The sequence below is a fragment of the Acipenser ruthenus genome, chromosome 3, assembly GCF_902713425.1.
Source record: "Acipenser ruthenus chromosome 3, fAciRut3.2 maternal haplotype, whole genome shotgun sequence".
Taxonomy (NCBI): domain Eukaryota; kingdom Metazoa; phylum Chordata; class Actinopteri; order Acipenseriformes; family Acipenseridae; genus Acipenser; species Acipenser ruthenus.
The window spans coordinates 55,393,744-55,416,542 of NC_081191.1; the positions used below are offsets into that span (position 1 = coordinate 55,393,744).

At 41.5% G+C, this 22,799-nt stretch overlaps 1 protein-coding gene across 1 annotated transcript in view; it reads left to right on the forward strand.

The window, feature by feature from the left end:
• Nucleotides 1–22,799, forward strand: part of LOC117435403 (ran-binding protein 9-like) — a 64,508-nt gene that overhangs the window by 14,756 nt on the left and 26,953 nt on the right. Inside the window, exons 2-4 of the mRNA XM_034058522.3 lie at nt 1,194–1,305; nt 11,367–11,419; nt 20,660–20,827. Coding sequence (XP_033914413.1) covers nt 1,194–1,305; nt 11,367–11,419; nt 20,660–20,827 — 333 coding nt within the window. The remainder of the gene's footprint in view (nt 1–1,193; nt 1,306–11,366; nt 11,420–20,659; nt 20,828–22,799) is intronic.

Below are 22,799 nucleotides of genomic sequence, written 5' to 3' on the forward strand. Positions count from 1 at the left end.
AATATCTGATTACCTTTTTGAATTAGAGGTCATAAGCTAATGTACTCTCTGTTTTTTTTATTAATTACAAAATTACTGAGAAATAGCTCCACATATACATGTTTTGGGAAAACATAATAACATATTGCACATTTCTAAAAATGATAGTTTTCATTATTATTTGTATAAGATAGATTAGTGTCACTATATTTGTTGTCCCCTCTGTTATGCATGGACTTATAGTTGCTGCTTCTCCCATGACCATCAAAGACAATATGTTCATATAATTTGAGTTTTCTGGTTAAAATCAGTTGGGGAAACAATCATTTACAGTACATTACTGTTAACAAGTCAGCATAGTATTTTTTTCTTTGCAGCATAAACTAGAATGCTATAGTGCAGTGTTGTATTTAAGACCATTGCTCAGATATGAAGTGTAATTAACTATATATTAATTCATCTGCTTAGTGCTCGTATCTCCACTGGTAAGTGCTCAGGTACCCAGCTTACGCTTGGCAGTCACAGCTGAAACTGCCTCTGTAGATTTTGTGAGATAAGCAGCCTACTAAAACACCCGTCGTCTGGGATCACATCATAACAAATGTGTGGTGACCGGATATATATTCATTTAAGTCTGTCATGCATCCTAATACATAGCTACGTATTACTGAGCTGCCTGTTGCAACTTCATGTGCAATGGTTCACTTGCCAGGGGAGATCTGTACTGCCGTCATCTTCTGTGACCACAGTTTTGTTTATTGGCACATAAACAACCAATACAATCACACAGACATCATTTGCTGCAATCTGTCTGATCTTAACAGTATGTACAAGCAATGATACCCAACAGAGAGGAAAACTAGAGAGTACAGACTGGTTTGGATACTCCTCATACCAAACCAGTTCTTGATCTTTTGTAGTTCGTGATGTCAGGTGAGTATCTTTGCTATTTAAAGTCACACACAAATAAGCTGCCTTTATGTATTGATCTAGAACTATAGATGTAAGCAAACAAAAAAATATCCCAAATATGGAAGAATGGATAACTGGAGAGTTAGTTTACTTTGGTTAAGGTTAGGTTTTCTCCCGTTTTTCTTTGCAAATATCAAGTCAGCATGACTTGATATTTGCATACCCTCAGCAAGTATTGTAGGTCAGCATACCCTCAGCAAGTATTGTAGGTTGAAATAACATGTCTATTCCTCCCTCCTCAGGCCATGGGAAGACCCCTAAAGATGCAGCATCTGTTCGAGCCTCCCACCCCATCCCGGCAGCCTGTGGCATCTACTACTTTGAAGTGAAGATAGTCAGTAAAGGAAGAGATGGGTAAGATGCCAACTTAATTGATTATCTATGGAAGACTCTTTCATAAATGAGCCGGGGCCTTGCACCATTGTGTAAATTACATTTACCAAATATTTCTGTGGACAAACATTTGGTATACAAGTCGTCAGTCTTCGCTGGGGATTCAGAAGGGAGCGTTGCGTTGGCTGTGGCGCTGGTAGCTCGTTGACGATCCGCTCTTGTGTTCCAAGGTGCAAGAGGAAGCTGGCTTGGTCATGAGATCAGAGGACGCCCACTGAACCTTCAGTTCTCTTGAGCTGTGTGGGGAATCGCAGCGGTGAGGGGAAAAATAATTGGACATTCCAAATTGGGGAGAAAATTGGGGGTAAAAAAATTTATTGGGCACTATGGCAGGGCAGAAGCCCTGCTGGTATAAATAGTGTGGGGGTGTGTTTTTTATTTAAGGGATGGGGTTAAAATCTCATCTCTGCCAAAACCTTGTGCAGAATGTGGCTGGGGCTTAATTGATTAATTGAGGATCAATTAAGCCCAGCCACATGCTATAAAGAGAGGACAAAATTCTTTGTTTGAGAGAGTTTAGGAGGAGTTTTGGTGAGTGTTTTTATACTTTTGTTTACACTGTCTAGTGAAGGCCACCACCCAGCCTATTCAGTAATATCTGTTTTTGTTTGAACTGTTTATTTGTTTGTTTTGTGAATAAAAGTGTGGAACAGTGCTTAAACTGCAGCTTCTGACTGGGTCTGCTTTCCTGCCACTGACCAGCCTTGACTGCAACGCTACCCTGCTACAGGCACATTAATACAAAAGAAAAAATAAACATTTGGTATACAGGGGTGCTAGTATCTTATTTCCAGGAAATGTATTATTCCCCTGGTAGGGATGCATATCCCTGGTGATATAGCAAAGGTTTCTATAGGAGAGGACACCATATAGAATCTTTCTTTATTTACAGAACAGTTTGTAAGGACCTTCTTCAGCACAAATTATTCAATGTGTTAAAATCTGGGGATAAACATACAGTTCATTTGTCTGTCTCTGTCTGACTATCTGTCTGTATGCATGTCACACTAACGTTTTTTCATATGTCTTGAGATTCTAATGAAACGTTAATTAGCAAAAGTTCTGAAGTGTATTATAATTTGGGGGTACATGGAGGCTGTCAGTGTGTTATATGGAGTATGGAGAGTACTTCACAAAAGACTAGTTCAAGATCTGCAGTTAACAAAGACATAGAACTCCAGGTTTGTGTCTGCGGCTGGAGCAAGGCGACAACGGTCAGGGGTTTGAAGATTCATCAAGGGAGAATGAAATGCTTGAGGAAGAAGGGACAAGGGCCTCGCATTGATCAGTACTTCTTACGAAGTCAGTCAAGTCAGTCGAATGAAATCCAGCGACAGGAAGCAAACCACAGTTCGCAGGATATCAGCACCCCTGTCATAGATGTGAGGAGGACTTGCATGGACACAGTTAGTGATGAACCTAATGATCCTTGTGAACCCGGTCAAACAAACCAGCATAAGAGAGAAAAGAACCTCAACGGGCACAAGCCTGGAGTTAAATGGCCAAGAGCTTGTGAGAAAACTGCATGGGACACAGTAAACACAGATCTCTGCGTTGCATTGGAAAGATTAAGTGGAACAGTTGAAAAGAAGCTGGATAAATTTGGGGACATCATCTACGCATATGGAAGTGAGAGGTTTGGAGTTGAAAAAAGGAAGGAAAAAGTACAAACTATTCCTGGAAAGTCTAGACGGCAGCAGGAGATTGAACGCTTAGTTAGAGAAAGGAGACAGCTGAGGAACCAATGGAGAAGAGCAGAACAAAGTCAGAAGGAGGGACTCAATCTCTTACAAAGGGTCATAAAAGATAAGCTTGCAACATTGCGCAGAGCTGAGCGCCTACGGAAACGCTACAAAAAGAAGGAGCGTGCGAGAGCTAACTTTTATAAAGACCCATTCAAATTTGTAAAGAAGTTATTCACCAGTGAGAAGAATGGCACACTAAAAGCATCTAAGGTTGAGCTGGAGAGATATTTGGAGGAAACACATACAGATTCAAAAAGGCAGGAGCCTATGTCAATTCCGTCAGACATCCCACCTATCAATCCACCAGAATACCAAATGGAGGACTGTGCACCTAAGTGGAAAGAAATAGAGCAAGCTGTGAAAAAAGCAAGGGCTTCATCATCTCCAGGGCCTAATGGAGTTCCGTACAGAGTGTACAAGAGTGCTTCAGGAGTTCTACGAATTCTGTGGAAATTGATGAAAGTGGCATGGGAAAAACAGGTTGTACCAAGAGCATGGCGCCGAGCAGGTGGAGTCTTTATACCTAAAGAAAAAGATTCTACAAGCATCAGTCAGTTTCGTCCCATTTCCCTATTAAATGTAGAAGGCAAGATTTTCTTCAGCATTATTGCTCAGAGATTGTCAGCTTACCTATTAAAGAACTGCTTCATTGACACTTCAATACAAAAAGCGGGCATTCCAGGTTTCCCAGGTTGCTTAGAACACATCAATGTGATCTGGCAACAAATTCAATCAGCTAAAAAGGAGAGGAAGGAGCTCCATGTGACATTCCTGGATTTGGCTAATGCATATGGTTCAGTGCCACATGAACTACTTTGGGCAGCATTTGATTTTTTCAGTGTACCGATGACAATAACAAATTTAGTGAAAGCCTATTTTGGAGATTTGCAATTCAGTTTTTCAACTTCAGAATTCAGCACTACATGGCAATGCCTAGAGGTTGGAATAATGGCAGGATGCACCATTTCTCCACTGGCTTTTACCATGGCAATGGAAGTAATCATTAGGGCATCAAAATGGGTAGTAGGAGGAGAGCGCTTGGCTTCTGGAATGCGACTACCACCAATTCGAGCATACATGGATGACATGACAACCATGACTACAACAGTAGCCTGCACTAATCGATTATTGGGCAAATTAACCAATAACATTGAATGGGCACGAATGCAATTCAAGCCCACTAAATCAAGGAGCATCTCTATAATTAAAGGCAAAGTAGTAGATAAAACATTCTTCATTAATGGTGAGGCAATACCAACAGTGTCTCAGAAGCCAGTGAAGAGTCTTGGGAGATGGTACGACGGGGATCTAAAGGACACAGTTCGTGTGGGAGAAGTTAGACAACAAGCAGTGGAAGGGTTGAAGAGCATAGACAGCTGCGCACTACCAGGTAAACTAAAACTCTGGTGCTTTCAGTTTGGTCTACTGCCGAGGTTGCTGTGGCCACTGACTGTGTACGAGGTTTCTTTGACAACAGTAGAGAAGCTGGAAGCTTTAATCAGTTCATACATCAGGAAATGGTTGGGAGTTCCACGCTGCCTCAGCAGAGTGGGACTTTATGGTAAAGGAATACTGCAGCTACCAGTCTCTGCTCTAACCGAGGAGTTTAAGTGCGCCAAGGTCAGACTGGAAATGACATTAGTAGAGTCACGCGATAAATGCGTAAGGGAGGCAGCACCTGTGTTGAAAACTGGAAGAAAGTGGGCGGCAAAGAAAGCTGTGGAAGATGCAAAGGCTGCCCTTCGAATTGGTGATATCATGGGGCAAGTTCAGCATGGAAGAGGGGGTCTTGGTTTCAGTTCAACTCCTCCTACATGGCACAAGGCGGCCCCAGCTCAAAGAAGGAAGCTGGTAGTCAACGAGGTGCAAAAGCAGGAGGAGAGGATGAGGTGTATAAAGGCCATTTCCCAGGCCAAACAGGGAGAATGGATGAGATGGGAGAGTGTGGAACAACGCAAGATTGGCTGGCAAGACCTATGGTCAATGGAACAGAGCAGGATCAGTTTCCTCATCAGGTCAACATATGATGTTCTCCCATCACCACAGAACCTAAACCTCTGGGTAGGAGAGGATCCCTCATGTCCTTTGTGTTCATCACCTGCAACATTAAGGCACATTTTGACAGGATGTAAGGTGGCTCTTAGCCAAGGACGGTTTACTTGGCGCCATGACCAGGTGCTGCGATGTTTGGCCTTAGCATTGGAAGACAAGCGTAACATGACCAATAAGTTGCCACCTGTTCCATCAAAACATTACACACAAAAGACAACATTCCTCCACCCAGGAGAGCAACCACCAAGAAAAGGTGTTAAAACCAATCCTCGCCCAGGACAACTGGAAGCTGCTAGAGACTGGAATATGCTGGCAGATGTTGGTCAACGGCTTATTTTTCCACCTGAGATTGCCACCACTAACCTTCGACCAGATATTGTCTTGTGGTCTGGATCAGCACGCCTTGTTCACCTGGTAGAGTTAACAGTGCCATGGGAGGACGCTGTAGATGAGGCGTATGAGAGGAAGAAACTGCGGTATGCTCAACTAGCCACTGAAGCGGAACAGCGAGGATGGAGAGTTCGGGTTTACCCAGTGGAAGTGGGTTGTCGAGGATTTGTGGCACACTCTACAACCCGGTTTCTCAGAGACGTCGGATTCAGTGGCCAAGAGTTGCGTCGCACAGTGAAGAACTTATCTGAAGCAGCAGAGAGGAGCAGCAACTGGCTGTGGTTGAGACGGAAAGATTCTGGCTGGGGACAGGTAAGTAAGCTGGGCTGAGTTGAGTGGGGGACGGAGGGGGGTGATGCTGGGACGCCAGAATCACCGTCGAGCCCTCTTGAGGTGTCGTGGGCTAGTCGACGAAACACTGAGGATGGTAGGTGCCCACTTGAAAACCCCAGAGATGTACCCTACTTAGCTCAATCCAGACGGTTGTCATGCTGATGCGCTGGGGAGGCCGCACTTTGGTTGATCCCCGGAGCCAGCATCGCAGCCGTCGTGTGTGCTGATGCGCCAGGGAGGCAAAATAAGCTGATCCCTGGAGCCAGCATTACACTTCAGCCATTAACACCAGACAGAAGGATATCTACATCATCATATGGAAGGAAACGTAAATGGATGGAGACACATATGGATCACATTAGTTTACTGTAAAGCTACGTCTTAGTTGGTGCTTATCTTGGCGAGAGCCGAGTTCAAATCAGCATGAAGTTTTAACATCTACTCTCGTGTAATGGAAATCATTATGTTGTGACAGGGTAGCGTCACGGCCCAGGCTGGTTACCGACCCAGAGACAGAATGCTGCAGTTTTACGAGCAAAGCACACTTCAATTAACAAAAACAAACAGGGAAAAAAAAAAACATGCAACGAGGGCCAAAATAAAGGTTCAAACAAAAGAACAAATCACTTGTAGGCTGGGCATTAGCCTTCACTACAAAGTTACAAAACCGTACAAGAACTTGGTGGAAACACTCCCCAAACTCACTCCACCACAAAAAGGATTTTGTTTCCTTTTATACAGGTAGCCACTCCCCAATTAGCACTCCATTGCCTAACTGGGGGAATGGTCACACCTATGGTAGTTGGCAGGGACAGAAATTAAGAAGGTTTCAGTTAAAATTCCTTATTTAAATGACAGGTCAGGTTGAAACAAAGTCCTGCTGTGGAATGGATTTGAAGTGGCAAGGTTACAACTGATATAAATAACAACACAGACATACACAATTCATAATCAATATATTTATAGCACAAATAATATTTTAAAAAAGCAACTCGCTACCCAAAATAAGTTTATATTTCTGATTAGAAATATATTTTAAAGTGCAGGTCACACATGTATGATATACAGTGCCTTGCAAAAGTATTCAGACCCCTGACCAATTCTCTCATATTACTGAATTACAAATGGTACATTGAAATTTCGTTCTGTTTGATATTTTATTTTAAAACACTGAAACTCAAAATCAAATATTGTAAGGTGACATTGGTTTTATGTTGGGAAATATCTTTAAGAAAAATAAAAAACTGAAATATCTTGCTTGCATAAGTATTCAACCCCTGTGCTGTGGAAGCTCCCAGTTTACACCGATGAAAGAAATTGCCCTAACGAGGAGACAATTACATTACCATTGGCCTCCACCTGTGAACCATTAAAGTTGCTGTCACATTTTCTGGATAAAAACCCCACTGTTGAAGGATCATTGGTCAGGCTATGAATCTGAAGGAAAATGAAGACCAAAGAGCATTCTACTGAAGTTAGAGATAAAGTAATACAAATGCATAGATTAGGGAAAGGGTACAAAATAATATCCAAGTGTTTGGATATCCCAGTGAGCACAGTTGGATCAATAATCAGGAAGTGGAAGCTGCGTCACACCACCCAGGCACTGCCAAGAAAAGGTCGTCCCTCAAAACTCAGCGCTCAAACAAGGAGACTTGTGAGAGAAGCCACAGAGAGGCCAACAATCACTTTGAAGGAGCTACAGAGTTCAGTGGCTGGGAGTGGAGTAATGGTGCACCAGTCAACCATATCAAGAGCTCTGCATAACACTGGCCTGTATGGGAGGGTGGCAAGAAAGAAGCTGTTACTTAAAAAGTACCATCTGAAAGCACGTCTGGAGTTTGCCAGAAAGCATGAGAGTGACCCAGCTGCGATGTGGGAAAAGGTTTTGTGGTCAGATGAGACCAAGATAGAGCTTTTTGGCCAAAACTCAAAGCGCTATGTGTGGCGCAAACCTAACACTGCCCATGCCTCAAGACACACCATCCCTACAGTGAAGTATGGTGGTGGCAGCATCATGCTGTGGGGATGCTTCTCATCAGCAGGGACTGGGCATCTTGTTAAAATTGAAGAATGGATGGAGCAAAATACAGGGAAATACTGAACCTGCTTCAGTCCGCTAAAAAAATGAAGCTTGGGAGGAAATTCACCTTTCAGCAGGACAATGATCCCACGCACAAGGCCAAAGCAACATTGGAGTGGCTCAAGAACAAAAAGGTGAATGTCCTACAGTGGCCCAGTCAAAGTCCTGATCTCAATCCCATTGAGAATCTGTGGCACTGTTTGAAAATTGCGGTCCACAAGTGTCGTCCAACCAACCTGAACAACCTGGAGCAAATCTACCAAGAAGAATGGGCCAAAATCACTCCGACACTATGCAAAGCTGGTACATACTTACCCCAAAAGACTTAAAGCTGTTATTGCAGCGAAAGGTGGCTCTACCAAATATTAATGTGTGGGGGTTGAATACTTATGCAAGCAAGATATTTCAGTTTTTTATTTTTCTTAAACATATTTCCCAACATAAAACCAATGTTACCTTACAATAATTGATTTTGAGTTTCAGTGTTTTAAAATAAAATATCAAACAGAACGAAATTTCAATGTGCCATTTGTAATTCAGTAATATGAGAGAATTGGTCAAGGGTCTGAATACTTTTGCAAGGCACTGTACATCACAGATTTATTTATGTATTTATTAGTTTATATATAGCGCTTTTATCAAAGTGCTTTACAATGCATACAACACCTAAATCCTACTACGTTAACATTATTGTATCATTAGGCCTTTAGGCTACATTTAGGGTTACCAGACTTCCATTCACTACTGTATTTTCTAAACGGGTGAAAGCACACAAAAGTACAATACTGTAATATTATTTTTCATGGTACATACACAGAAGTAGGCCTATTTCATTACGTGTCGATAACTACCTAAAGTGTATAGACATCGTATTGTTAAGGGATCGTCTGTAGTATAGATTTGCATGTTTGTTTCCAGTTCAAACTACAACACTTAATTGTTAATTCAGTCTCTCTTCTAGGATAAAAAGTATACTTATATAAGTAGGCTTTGTACTTTTCAGCATTTATTTCTGTCCTTTATACCTGCCTTTACATCTGTAATTAGCATTGTTAAACCATCTCCATTTCTTAATTACATCGTGGCTATCTAACAATGATATGATGTGAACACATGAAGGGGCGCTGTATAAATGCAAGATAGATAGATAAAACAGGCTTATAGCTTTTGACAGATAATGAAATACTTTTGTTTATGTACAATGACGGATTTCTGGCAATTCTGAGACAGGCTCAATAGACCATTAAGGTGCCAAGAACCAACGAATTACAAAAAGCTTGATAACATGCTAACTCAAGCTGTGCAGCAAGATTACTATGCATATTCTTTATGCATTACATTTAAATATCATATATATAATTAGGGATGCATATTGGACCGCAAAAACCGGTCTGCTATCCGGTTCAGCCCTGTACTGTGGTACATACCGTACCGCCATTGGAGAGTCAAAAAATCGGATTGGACTTCAACATCAGCGGTCCATACCAATTTTTCTCTACTGAAGGGTCAGCGCGGCCGTAAATCCCAGATCAGGCTTCCAGAGCTGATTTAATGGCTCGGGACTCTGTTTATCAGTCTAAAAAGAGGCTTCAGGTGTCTGTGACACTGCTGATGTTGTAATCAATTCAGTACCCCCTCAGAAATCTGTATCCCCTGGCGCATTGCACATGTCTAAAATGAGATCGTCCCACAGGCACGTCCTCATTTTTCTTTTGCTCGTGTCTGAGGTAAAATACGAGTGATGTGCATGCGCAGCAATTGTCGGCTGCAATTTGCAATCATTTACTTTTTCGACAGGACGGCATGATTTCTTTGTGATGTGTATAACCAGTTATGGTTTGTTTTCATTAAATACGTCTTTGACATGCGCAGCTAAAACAATCTTTAAATAACGCATGCTTAATGTATTAACTATGCGACCTACCTGTTTATAAACGATTGTGCCCATTTCAAAGCAGCCTATTTTTTAGATATTTTTTCTATTTCAAAACTTACTGAAAGTAAATGATCACAAAAGTTTTCGTGTATGTTGTTGCTCTGTGGCTTGTGCTGTTATGTCTGGAATAAACACGAGTCGGGTAAATGATATTAAAAATGCATAATGTATTAAATATAACGTTATTGTTTACACACACAAGATTGGTATTGACAGTGAGAAACACAGGGGATACCAAATTAGACAGCTGACAATATCTTGGTCTATGGCTGTATTATTTGGTATCCCCTGTGCATTTCACAGTGGGGCTCCTAGAAATGTCAAACTTGCACATTGTGTCTATCTGTGCTCCATTATCACACACAAATGGTTTGAGTGATATTGGATGTATTTACAGTGAGAAACACGGGATACCAAATTAGACAGCTGACAATATCTTAGTCTATGGCTTTCTGTTTACTGATGTATTAATGTTCTGCTATTTTGAATGTTATTCTATCCTGTTCATTTTCTTGATAGAGAACAACTCATTAAAATATTGTATCATTTAAAAAGATAATTGCTTGAGGGTAAACACTGTTCCATGTCGCATGGGAAAGAGAATTTAAAAGATCATATGGCTGGTTTATTACATGACAATATATAAAATCCACATGTTTGTTGTGTTGTATCGGACCACTCACGGAACCTGGTCCGGTCCGCATCCCTAATATATATTAGAACTACAGTAGAGATAACCAGTGACCAGACATTATGGTAATTCCAACTTATACAGTGACCAGCAGATGGCACTGTTGCTTTCTCAATGTAATGATTATCTTGACAGACCCATGTTATGTAGTACTTTAGTGTATGCCCCCAACACAAGAAAACGTAAAAACCATATGGATGATTGTATTTCTATAAAATATGAGGGCACAGCTTATCCATATATGATGAAATTTAAAGTATCAGAATCTGTCATTAGTACAACTTTATCACGCATGCCTTATTATTTTACTTTGTTTTTTCACTTTGACAACACCACTTTCTGATGGTCTAAGAATCATCTGGTATACCAAATGTCCTTCAGTACCAGCAAATCATGATACAAGTACAGTAGTTACATTTTAATGATAAATGTACTGTAGTTTATAATTTTACAAAGTAAAATTATGTACCTTAAATCACTGTACAGCTTGTGTCCAGCCTTTTGGAGATTGTATTGGTCAGTAAAAATTACTTTGTTCACACTAAAGTCAAATTGCTCTGTTTTCACCTGCAGGTTATTATACTTGACTTAAAAATGTTACTGAGTAATTTGATTCACAATCTTTGTGGTAATGATTTAAATGTAGGTTGTACATCTATTTAATAGAGTAAACGTTTGTGAATTGAAAACAAACATTGAAGAATTTTGTGATTACTGTTGGTTTCAGTCTGCAGAAACTATACTACATACTGTAAATTATGACTAAATATATATATATTTTTTTTTTTACAGGTATATGGGGATAGGTCTTTCTGCTCAGGGTGTCAACATGAATAGACTACCAGGTACACATTTCATCCAATATTTAACAAGTCACATATAGTGCCCATTCTTTTCATCATAACCAGAAGGCATCAAACAATTTTTAGAACAGCCTTTTCCTATTTCTGGTCTACTGTAATGGCTTTGACAAATCCAGTTGTTGAAATTATTATTATACATTGTGAACAATAATTTCCCTATAAACTTCAGTGTTTTACATTCTCATTATACACAGTGGTGGGACTTCTGCCGAGCGTTGTTGGGGAAACATGTTTTTGTAGGGCTGGGTGTCTGCACAGGTCTTTGAAGCTCTGCAATGCCAAGGCAACTTCAGTTTTGTTGTTCAATCTGTGGCTCAAGTTACTGTTATAGTAATAGTAAACACAAAAAGTGGGCATGTAATTCAGCATAAAATGTTCAATATATACTAATTAGGGCTGCTGTGATTAATAGATTAATCGGACCGATTTAATCAAGAGTTCATCACAGATTATTATTATTATTTTTTTTATTTAATCGTGCAGTTCTATTTTTGTATATAAAATAAAATCAACCAATAGAACATCTGCAGCACAGAAAATGGAGTCCAATCATAAGTGAGCGGCGGCGGGACAAACAGTTGAAGGTTTTTAGTAGGTTTAACCAATGGGAGAGTCAAAAATCTGCCCTTTGTTATACAGTTGTCCAATCATTACTGAGCAGAGGTGGGACATAATTGGGAGTTTAACCAATGGGAAAATGTAAAAAAAATTTGCCCTGGTTTTACAGCTGTCCAATCATTACTGAGCAGAGGCGGGACATAAATATGTTAGGATAGGGTGTATACATAGCTAAATTTTGCGCGATATTGCTTATTATAAAGACAGTTATGGAGAATTATATTGAAGTAATATTTTTAATTGCTTTTTACAAATTAAAAAAAAAAAAATCATAAGACAACGGAGACAAATCAGTTTTCAATGAACTTTCTCAGAAAAAATGGAGGTGTACACCAGAAATATCTGAAGGCACCAGTTCTTCAAATAGAGGTAATTATGTGGAATTACTTTCTCTGATTTTTGACTACGACAGCATTTTAAGCAATCACTTGTCAATAGCCACACTATTCTCGGGTACCTGTAACAAGATTATCAATGGCTTAATCTCTTCGGTGCCTCAGGTTCTGCTAGATTCAGAAGTACAAGGAAGCCAAGTACGTAGCTATGTAAACAACCGATGTTCTGTGAAAATGTGTTACCTTTACTAAAATAAAAATAATAATAAGAATGCTTTTAAAAAGACCAAATTCCCATTGACCATTGGCAGAAATGGCTTACAGGAGTGGGACAAAATGCTAGAAAAATCTACTTGCCTCCTCACCGTCCCACAAAACACACACACACAAATAGAATATAACTTTTAGACTCTTGATTTTATTAAACAATAAACAATCGATTAGTGGTTAATAATAATGCTTGCTTCATGAAATCAGATGAAGAAAACGTACTTGAAGAGAACATACTTGCCAAAACTGAGCCCATCTAATTTTTGTGCATTATACATGGCAAGTCAGACTTCACACACCAGGCCAATAGAGATTCCTATTACGAGGTGCAGCATTTCCGTATCTTAGGTTTCAGTTTCGATTACCATATATACCATGATTTTAAAGCACAGCATTATCGGAGCGCATACTAAATTGCTTTACATAATCAAGAATGCTTACCGACCCAAAAGAAGAAAAAAAATGTTTTACATGTTGATGAGTTGACAAATCTCTCTGATAGTGAACTTCTTCACATTACACACCAGTCAAACAATTATTTTAAAAATGAAAACCAGACACAGTACTGTGAACGTATGAGTGGCAGTGCGTAAGTGAAAGGGTGATGCAGGCGCTCCCCCAACGCTGCAATAGCTCCAGCTGGAGTTATTTATTTCTCGTTTTGGCTTTGGCTAAAATTCCGAGACATTTTTTATTATTTATGTAATTGTTAATTACGTATTTTGTTGAAGTTTTTTTTTTCTCATTGTGTTTTTTCTGTTTTTACAGAGACTAAGCGCAGGCCTGTTTGCAAGGTGGTGCTATGGCACATGTGTAGTGAGAGAGCATATGTAGTGAGTGGTTTTGCGAGTGGCTTGTACAGGTAGGCATCCCTGTACATTGCTACCCACTGTAACTGCGAACCGGTGGACCCGCACCATACGATACCGAGATCACCGTTCCTGACCCGGAACCTTACTAGGACCGAGGTTACCACACTGGTGCCGGTAATGTACTGACCCGGTGCTAAAGTCACCAAACCGGTACCAAACTGACCTGGTACTGAACTGACTCAGTACCGTCTCGATTTCTACCTGGTCATACACCGCCCGCTACCGACCGATGCTCACGTCCCCGGTCCGGTGCCAAACCGGTCTTGTTCGGGTCTTGACCCGCCTGGTTGCTGTCTATAAGAAGATTGAGGCAGCACCTGTACATCTGTATATTTTACACTGCATTGCTTGCTGCTTGCATCATGCACAGGTTTTATCCCTGGGAGATATGCAAGGCCAGTCTGCCTGTTGAGGACAGACATGACAGATGCTCTTCCTGCCTGGGACCAGAGCACGCCAAGACGGCACTGGTGAACCACAGTTTCTGCAAGTTTTGTGCACCTTTCTCTAAGCGCACGCGGGAGAAATGTCTCTCCTGTAGCTCTACAGAGCACTCTGCGTCCCTCACTCCTGCACAGCGCTCTTCCCCATCACCCTCTGTTAGAGAGGTGACTGCATCCTCACCTCATGGCTCTGTGCCAAGGGAGACCAGATGACGCAGCCAGGAGAGAAGTCCACGCAGGAAACTGTCGTCACGGTCTTCCTCATCTCTTGTGCTTGTGCAGGAGGACATACTGTCCATCGCCGCCTCTGATGAGGTGGGTGAACAGGACCTGGCATTTCCGTCCTTGTCGGCAGAGCTTCTACCACTTATCAAGAGGGCCACTGGTATCTTGCAGCTTCCCTGGCCTACAGAAGGCGAGACAAGGCAGTGCTTGATACGGAGAAGCTGGGCCTAGCCCATTTTCCGCCGATGGAGGCTTCAGTCGCCGCCTTGGTACAGGTGCCTGATTTAACGCTCCTGTCCAAGGACGCTATTTGCCCCAACAAGCAGTGTCGGGTCTTAGAGGTGGTCCAGTGGTTAAAGAAAAGGGCTTGTAACCAGGAGGTCCCCGGTTCAAATCCCACCTCAGCCACTGACTCATTGTGTGACCCTGAGCAAGTCACTTAACCTCCTTGTTCTCCTTGTTCACACACCCTAGTCTCTGTAAGTCGCTTTGGATAAAGGAGTCTGCTAAATAAACAAATAATAATAATAGTATTCTGGTAGCCTACCAGTCCTATTTGCTGAGGTCCCTTTCTGACAGTCACAGGCCCTCACCACACCAGCTGGATGAGCTGCGCCTGGCTAATAAGAACCTGCGCCGTGTGTCAAAACTCAACGGGCAGGCAGTAGGTAGGAACCTGGCTGCGCTGATAGCTGCACTTAGGCAGCTCTGGCTTTCCCAGGCACATGTGCCTGATGGGGACAAAGCACCTCTGTTGAGTAACCCTATTACACCAGGGCATACTTTTGGTCCCACAGTGGATGAGATGGTGCAGCACTCTCACCATGAGCAGGAATCCATGAAGGAGCTGGTTCACCTGCTTCCCAAGTGACCACATCAACTGCACAAACCAGCGGCAAACTTGTGCCCTAGGCCCTAGCAGCCTTAAAGACCGGCACAGCCAGTTGTACCTGCTGCCAGAGGTGGTGTTCAGAACCGATCTCAGACAGAATGCCTTCACAGACAGCCTCCTATCTATGAGTGTGCGTGGACTCCCGGTCCAAGCTGTCTGCTGTGTCGCTCACGGTAGTTTGATGGCAGCAGCTTCCCAGACTTCCATTGGGTCTTTTGCGCATGCACCCTCTGCAGGCCTGGTTCAACAGCAGGGTTTTTCAGCCTGCGTTGAACTGCGACCACCTATTGACAGTGTCTCGTCACTGCCTAAGGAACTCTCTTGGTGGAAACAGCCTGCCTGTCTACGCCTCGGCGTAGCACTGGGCAGTGTCACCAGAAGAGAGGTAGTCACCACAGACGCGTCCAGCCTAGGTTGGGGTGCTGTGTGGAATGGCAGAGGGGGCGCAAGGTGTGTGGAACCCCCCTTGGCAGAGTCTCCACATCAGTGTTTTAGAGCTGCAGGCAGTTTATCTATCTGGCCTTGCAGAATTTTTTGCAGGTTCGAGGGAGACATGTGCTTGTCTGCACAGTCTCCATTGCGTGGCCCCCAAGCTTTTGTTCTGGACACACGAGAGCCTCCTCTCACTACGGGCAGTACATCTGCCCGGGGTGACAAACTGGTCGGTGGACCTCCTCTCAAGGAGAGCTCCTAGCACTTCAAAGTGGAGGCTTCACCTCGAGGTAGTGAGCCTCATTTGGGAGAGGTTCAGGAGAACCTCTCCCAGGAATCCACCCACTGTCCCCTCTGGTTCTCCATGATAGGAGGCGGTGACCTACTGGCAGTAGATGCCTTGGCACACCGGTGGCCGAGGCAACTGCTATATGCCTTCCCACCGCTCGACCTGCTCCCGCTGTGTCTGGAGAAGTTGCTCCTGGTAGCCCATTATTGGTCCAGGAGACTGGTTTTCAATCCTGATGCAGTTCCTGAGCAGCCAACCGTGTAGATTGTCCAAGCGCATGGGGGACCTTATGGCATCCTGACCCATCGAGACTGCAGCTCTGGGTCTGGTCCCTGAAGCTGTCTGAGGCTTTCTAATAGGGTCATTGACGTCCACGCGTTCCCAGTACGGGTACAAGTGGAGTGTTTTTCAGACGTGGTGTCTGCTCGTGGGTTCGAACCCACAGCTATATACTGCAAGTTTTGCAGAACTTTCTTTGACGAGGGGAAATTCCCCCTCCACATTTAAAGGTCTGTCTGGCAGCCATTTCGGCTTGTTATGTCAAAATTGATTCGGTCTCCCCAGGAGCTCACTTCCAGGGCAATTATTGAAAGGGGTTTGGCAGCTTCGGCCGCCTAATGAAGGACATTGTTCCTTGCTGGCGGTTAAACGTGGTGCTTAATGCACTCATGAAGCCTCCATTTGAGCCTGTGCATTCAGCTGAGCTGAAATATTTATCAGTCAAAGCGGCTTTCTTGCTTGCTATCACCTCCGCAAAAGGCCAGGACAAAGGTGACACTCCGTATCAATCCTGCCTTTTTGCTGAAGACGATCAAAGCATTTCATGTCAACCAGTCTGTGGAATTGGAGGCTTTCCACCCACTTCCTTTCCAGACAGGGAGCGACAGGTCCATACGCTCTGCCCCATACTGGCCCTGGCGTACTACGTTGACAGTGCTATGGTGCTAAGTCCCATGGTCAAGCCCTGCATCTGTGAAGGACATATGCAATGCAGCGGTGTGGGCTACTCCATATACCTTTACTTGGTTCTATAGACTTAATGTCGTGGATCCTCAAAACAGCAGCATCGACAAAATGAGAGCGAACTTTTATTGTATGATGAAGAAATCAAACAATTAAACCATATTTTTAATTCAAATCAAATATAATTTTGAAGCGTTGACCCCGGGGTCTGTAATGCTTGCTCACAATGCCACATTTCACTTTAAACATACATTTCTATATGTCTGTCACACAGTAAGCATATGTTATGGTCACACAATACGTGTGTAGAAATGTTTTCTACAGCAGACTAGAAAGTAAGGCCCTCCCTTACTTTTTTTTCATTCAACATAAATGTGAGGGGAATCTGGGAATAGTAGTTTTACCAGGTCTTTGCTGTACAGAGACTTTACACACACACACTTGAAAGATTTATAAATAAAAATAAAAAAATCTTGATTTACCAAAAAAACGAATCTGTTGTATAAAAACAGATTTAATCAAAGTCCCAAACCATGTACTTCTGCTACCTGTATAATAAAAATGCAAGGTGCAGTGCACAGGATTCTGAATTGCATTTATTTTTTTGTTTATTTTTATTTTTTTGTAAGCACAGCAAAAATTTAAATATTAGTTTTCAGCTTAGTTCTAAAAAGTCAGTATTTTTCATGACACATTCACCTTGCCACCTCGTACCGTCAGGTCGGACAGGACCTCTGGAGACCTCCATGACGAACACCCTCCACCTGTTTCTGTTCATATCTGCATCTCGGAGATCAGAGAGAGAGTCTTGTTATGGTTTTGATCTCCTTCTCCTGCCTTCACTGATCCATAGCATGATTGTTTTCTCCAACCCCTCGTTTTTCATCATGTGGCCGAAGTAAGATAATTTCTCCTTCACAGTCATGGCCTCAGTGGTAGTATTGCTCCAATTTGTTCCATTATCGATGCGTTTGTTCTTCTGTCAGTCTTCAACACCACATCTGAAATGCATTGAATTCAAATTTAAACAACGTAAAAAGAAAACATGTTATTCTCGTTTAGTTTTTTCTGCCTTAGTCCTTTAGAAAGATATATTTAGTTTGCGCTCCGTAGGATGCTAGGCAGTATAGACATGGCTCTCAGAAAGCAGAGAAAAATGTCTTCACCCTCCAAAAAAGTCATGCAAGTTTTCTACTTCTTAGTTATTACATATGTTTTTATATAAAATACTGAAGTTTAAAGTTTAATTGTCAAAAAATAATCTTGTTCTACAATTTTTTTAAAGTTTTCCAGTGTTATTCTCAACACTTTCTTCAATTGTGAAAAATAAACACTGCTACTTCTATAATTTCCCTGTTATGTCACCATGTATTATTTATAACAAATAATATACACCAAAACTGTACATATTTTTTATATATACCGAGCATCAAAAGAAACTTATCACTATTATAACACATTTATTTAAAAAAGAAATAAGGTATATAAATGTTTTTGGTTTCTTTTTAATCACTCGATCATTCATCCTTGACCATGACACGCTTGAGTGACTATGACTGAAGCATATATTCTTAATCACTTAATTAGTGAGACAGTTGATTGGATATGGAGTGATTTCAGCTGTTGAATTGCAAGCTTGAATAAAAGCAATAAAGAAAATTACAGAAAAAAAACCAATATGCCACATCTGTCAGGAGAGCAGCGCAATCGGCATGTTGGAGGCTGGACTAGGGCAACGTACTGTGGCTTGCTGTCTTGGGTGCTCACAGCCAGCAATTTCAAACCTGTCGAGACGGTATAACCAGACACACTCTGTCAATGACAGGCCATGAACTGGGAGACCAAGAGTCACAGCACTTGCCCAAGATCGACAAATCATTTTGCAGCATTTTTGTGATGTCAATTATTAATCGGAACAATAAAAAGTCACTGCATCTGCTCTAAAACAGAGTTTGTCATTTTCCAATCACATCTAGTGAATTTTATCCAAGTATAAGTGATAAGTTTATTTTGATGCTCAAATATAAGTGATTGGTTTCTTTTGATGCTTAGTGTGTGTGTGTGTGTATATATATATATATATATATATATATATATATATATATATATATATATATATATATATATATATACAGTGCCTTGCGAAAGTATTCGGCCCCCTTGAACTTTGCGACCTTTTGCCACATTTCAGGCTTCAAACATAAAGATATGAAACTGTAATTTTTTGTGAAGAATCAACAACAAGTGGGACTCAATCATGAAGTGGAACGAAATTTATTGGATATTTCAAACTTTTTTAACAAATAAAAAACTGAAAAATTGGGCGTGCAAAATTATTCAGCCCCCTTAAGTTAAACCTTTGTAGCGCCACCTTTTGCTGCGATTACAGCTGTAAGTCGCTTGGGGTATGTCTCTATCAGTTTTGCACATCGAGAGACTGAAATTTTTGCCCATTCCTCCTTGCAAAACAGCTCGAGCTCAGTGAGGTTGGATGGAGAGCATTTGTGAACAGCAGTTTTCAGTTCTTTCCACAGATTCTCGATTGGATTCAGGTCTGGACTTTGACTTGGCCATTCTAACACCTGGATATGTTTATTTGTGAACCATTCCATTGTAGATTTTGCTTTATGTTTTGGATCATTGTCTTGTTGGAAGACAAATCTCCGTCCCAGTCTCAGGTCTTTTGCAGACTCCATCAGGTTTTCTTCCAGAATGGTCCTGTATTTGGCTCCATCCATCTTCCCATCAATTTTAACCATCTTCCCTGTCCCTGCTGAAGAAAAGCAGGCCCAAACCATGATGCTGCCACCACCATGTTTGACAGTGGGGATGGTGTGTTCAGGGTGATGAGCTGTGTTGCTTTTATGCCAAACATAACGTTTTGCATTGTTGCCAAAAAGTTCGATTTTGGTTTCATCTGACCAGAGCACCTTCTTCCACATGTTTGGTGTGTCTCCCAGGTGGCAAACTGTAAACGACACTTTTTATGGATATCTTTAAGAAATGGCTTTCTTCTTGCCACTCTTCCATAAAGGCCAGATTTGTGCAGTATACGACTGATTGTTGTCCTATGGACAGAGTCTCCCACCTCAGCTGTAGATCTCTGCAGTTCATCCAGAGTGATCATGGGCCTCTTGGCTGCATCTCTGATCAGTCTTCTCCTTGTATGAGCTGAAAGTTTAGAGGGACGGCCAGGTCTTGGTAGATTTGCAGTGGTCTGATACTCCTTCCATTTCAATATTATCGCTTGCACAGTGCTCCTTGGGATGTTTAAAGCTTAGGAAATCTTTTTGTATCCAAATCCGGCTTTAAACTTCTCCACAACAGTATCTCGGACCTGCCTGGTGTGTTCCTTGTTCTTCATGATGCTCTCTGCGCTTTAAACGGACCTCTGAGACTATCACAGTGCAGGTGCATTTATACGGAGACTTGATTACACACAGGTGGATTCTATTTATCATCATTAGTCATTTAGGTCAACATTGGATCATTCAGAGATCCTCACTGAACTTCTGGAGAGAGCTTGCTGCACTGAAAGTAAAGGGGCTGAATAATTTTGCACGCCCAATTTTTCAGTTTTTTATTTGTTAAAAAAGTTTGAAATATCCAATAAATTTCATTCCACTTCATGATTGTGTCCCACTTGTTGTTGATTCTTCACAAAAAATTACAGTTTCATATCTTTATGTTTGAAGCCTGAAATGTGGCAAAAGGTCGCAAAGTTCAAGGGGGCCGAATACTTTCGCAAGGCACTGTATGTATATGTATATGTATATGTATACATACTTTTTTATATGTAGGTCAGAGTAATGTGGTGTTTATATCTTTGGTGGTTAATATGCATGTTTCTGACATGACACTAATAAATTTGTTTCTTTTTAAGGCTGGGACAAGCAGTCCTATGGTTACCATGGAGACGATGGCCATTCTTTCTGTTCATCAGGCACTGGCCAGCCCTACGGTCCAACTTTTACAACTGGCGATGTCATAGGCTGCTGTGTGAACCTTATTAACAACACCTGCTTCTATACAAAAAATGGGCACAGTTTAGGTAGGTCTTTCAACAAAGTGAAAACAGGAGGGGGGAATTTAAAGAAAGAGGGTTTACAAACAAAGGATTATGTTTGCTGTATTTTTTATTATTAGATTTTATATTGACTTAATTGTGTTAACATGCCAGGAATTGAGTGTAATCCTAAAATGCCTTTGCACTAACTTGTAGGGGTATGCAGAGAACCCATTACTTGTAGTCAGCACTCCAAATAAGGTTTTAGGTCATTGAGTAATTTACTCTCCAATTTAGACACTATGGGGTAGATGTACTAAAGTGTTGCGTCTGTCGCAATAGTCGCAAACGAGTCGGGTGAAAAGTACTAAACAAGTGCAATGCTGTTAGCGACTTTTTAGGAAATACTTTGCTGCAGCAGTTTTTCTTTGTGCTTCAACCTTAGATGACTATGTAATTATGGGCGTTTCTGCATAAATTTGCAAAAGGGGGTGGGGATAGTGCAAATGAGGGTTCTCAAATATTATAATGAGATGTACTAAAGCTGCCAACAATTGCAACACTTACAATTTTGAAAGTATGTTTTAAACAGTCACAATTGTTGCTGGTATTTCCCAGTCAGCTTTTTCTCCTGTGTTGCCAGTTGTGCTGTATTTGAGACGAACACCCAAGTACCTAATTTTCACTAAAGTCAGGTGTACTTGCAAGCCTTGTACAAATTTCTATGACATTTCTGGTTTTCCCAGCGTGTTGGTAGCAGTAGACTGCACACATGTGCCACTAACCCCTCCAGCTCATTCTGAGCATCTGTATAGGATCATGATCTATTGTGTGTTAATTGTCTAGGCTACTAAGTAGGCCAAGTTAAAAATAATAATAATGGGGACTCCCGAGTGTCGCATCCAGTAAAGGCGCTCCACGTGGAGTGCAGGATGCGCTCTATAGTCTGGACGTCGCGAGTTCGAGTCCAGGCTATTCCTTTGACGACCGAGGATGGGAGCTTCCAGGGGAGGGAGATCTAGGTCGGCCAGGGTGTCCTCGGCTTGCTGCGCACCAGCGAAACCTGTAGTCTGGCTGGGCGCCTGCGGGCTTGCCTGTAAGCTGCCCGAGAGCTGCATTGTCCGCCGACGCTGTAGCTTTTGGGTGGCTGCATGGTGAGTCCGCAGTGTGAAAAAAAGCGGTCGGCTGACGGCACACACTTCGGAGGACAGTGTGTGTTCCTCTTCACCCTCCCCAGTTAGCGCAGGGGTGGTAGTGGTGAGCTGAGCCTAAAAATAATTGGCCATTTCCAAATTGGGGAGAAAATAATAAAAATAATTGGCAACGACTAAATTTATATTAATAATAATAATAATAATAATAATAATAATAATAATAATAATAATTAATAATAATAAAAAAAAACTAAAATAATTTAGTTTAAATTTAAAATAACCTTTTATTCTCATTGTACACCAATGTGTACAATACAGCAGCCTGATTTATTTTGTGTTACCAGTAGGCTAAAGTAAAAAGAGTGCGCTAGGTATTCATTTGATTTTACTACTGTACTGTATACTTACTGTATAAGCCTACAGATTTATATTTTTACATAATGTAATGTGTAGCGTACCCAAAACACATTAGTGTTATTTCAGTGCAATGATTTATATTTAAAATAAATCGAGAACTATAAATCTATGTGTGTGCGATTTTTATCTTATTGTTTTTAAACCCGTTGCCTCCTTATGTCGGACAAACATGTCCGGTTTAGCGAGGGGCTGTTGTGAAAAGCTTTTTGGGGGTGAAGGTGGGAGCCCCACTAAAGAATCTGATGGGATTAAACTGCCTTTCATTTTTTATATATATACAACAGTATTAAAATAGGTAAAATGAAGACGGAAGATATTGCATTGTATAGATGACTTTTACATTTAACAGAAACTATGCTATTTTGATTCTTGTACCCTTGCATGTGTAGATGTTATCCTTCGGGCACCTCTGCTGCAGCAAATCACAACTCAACTCCTGCTATTTA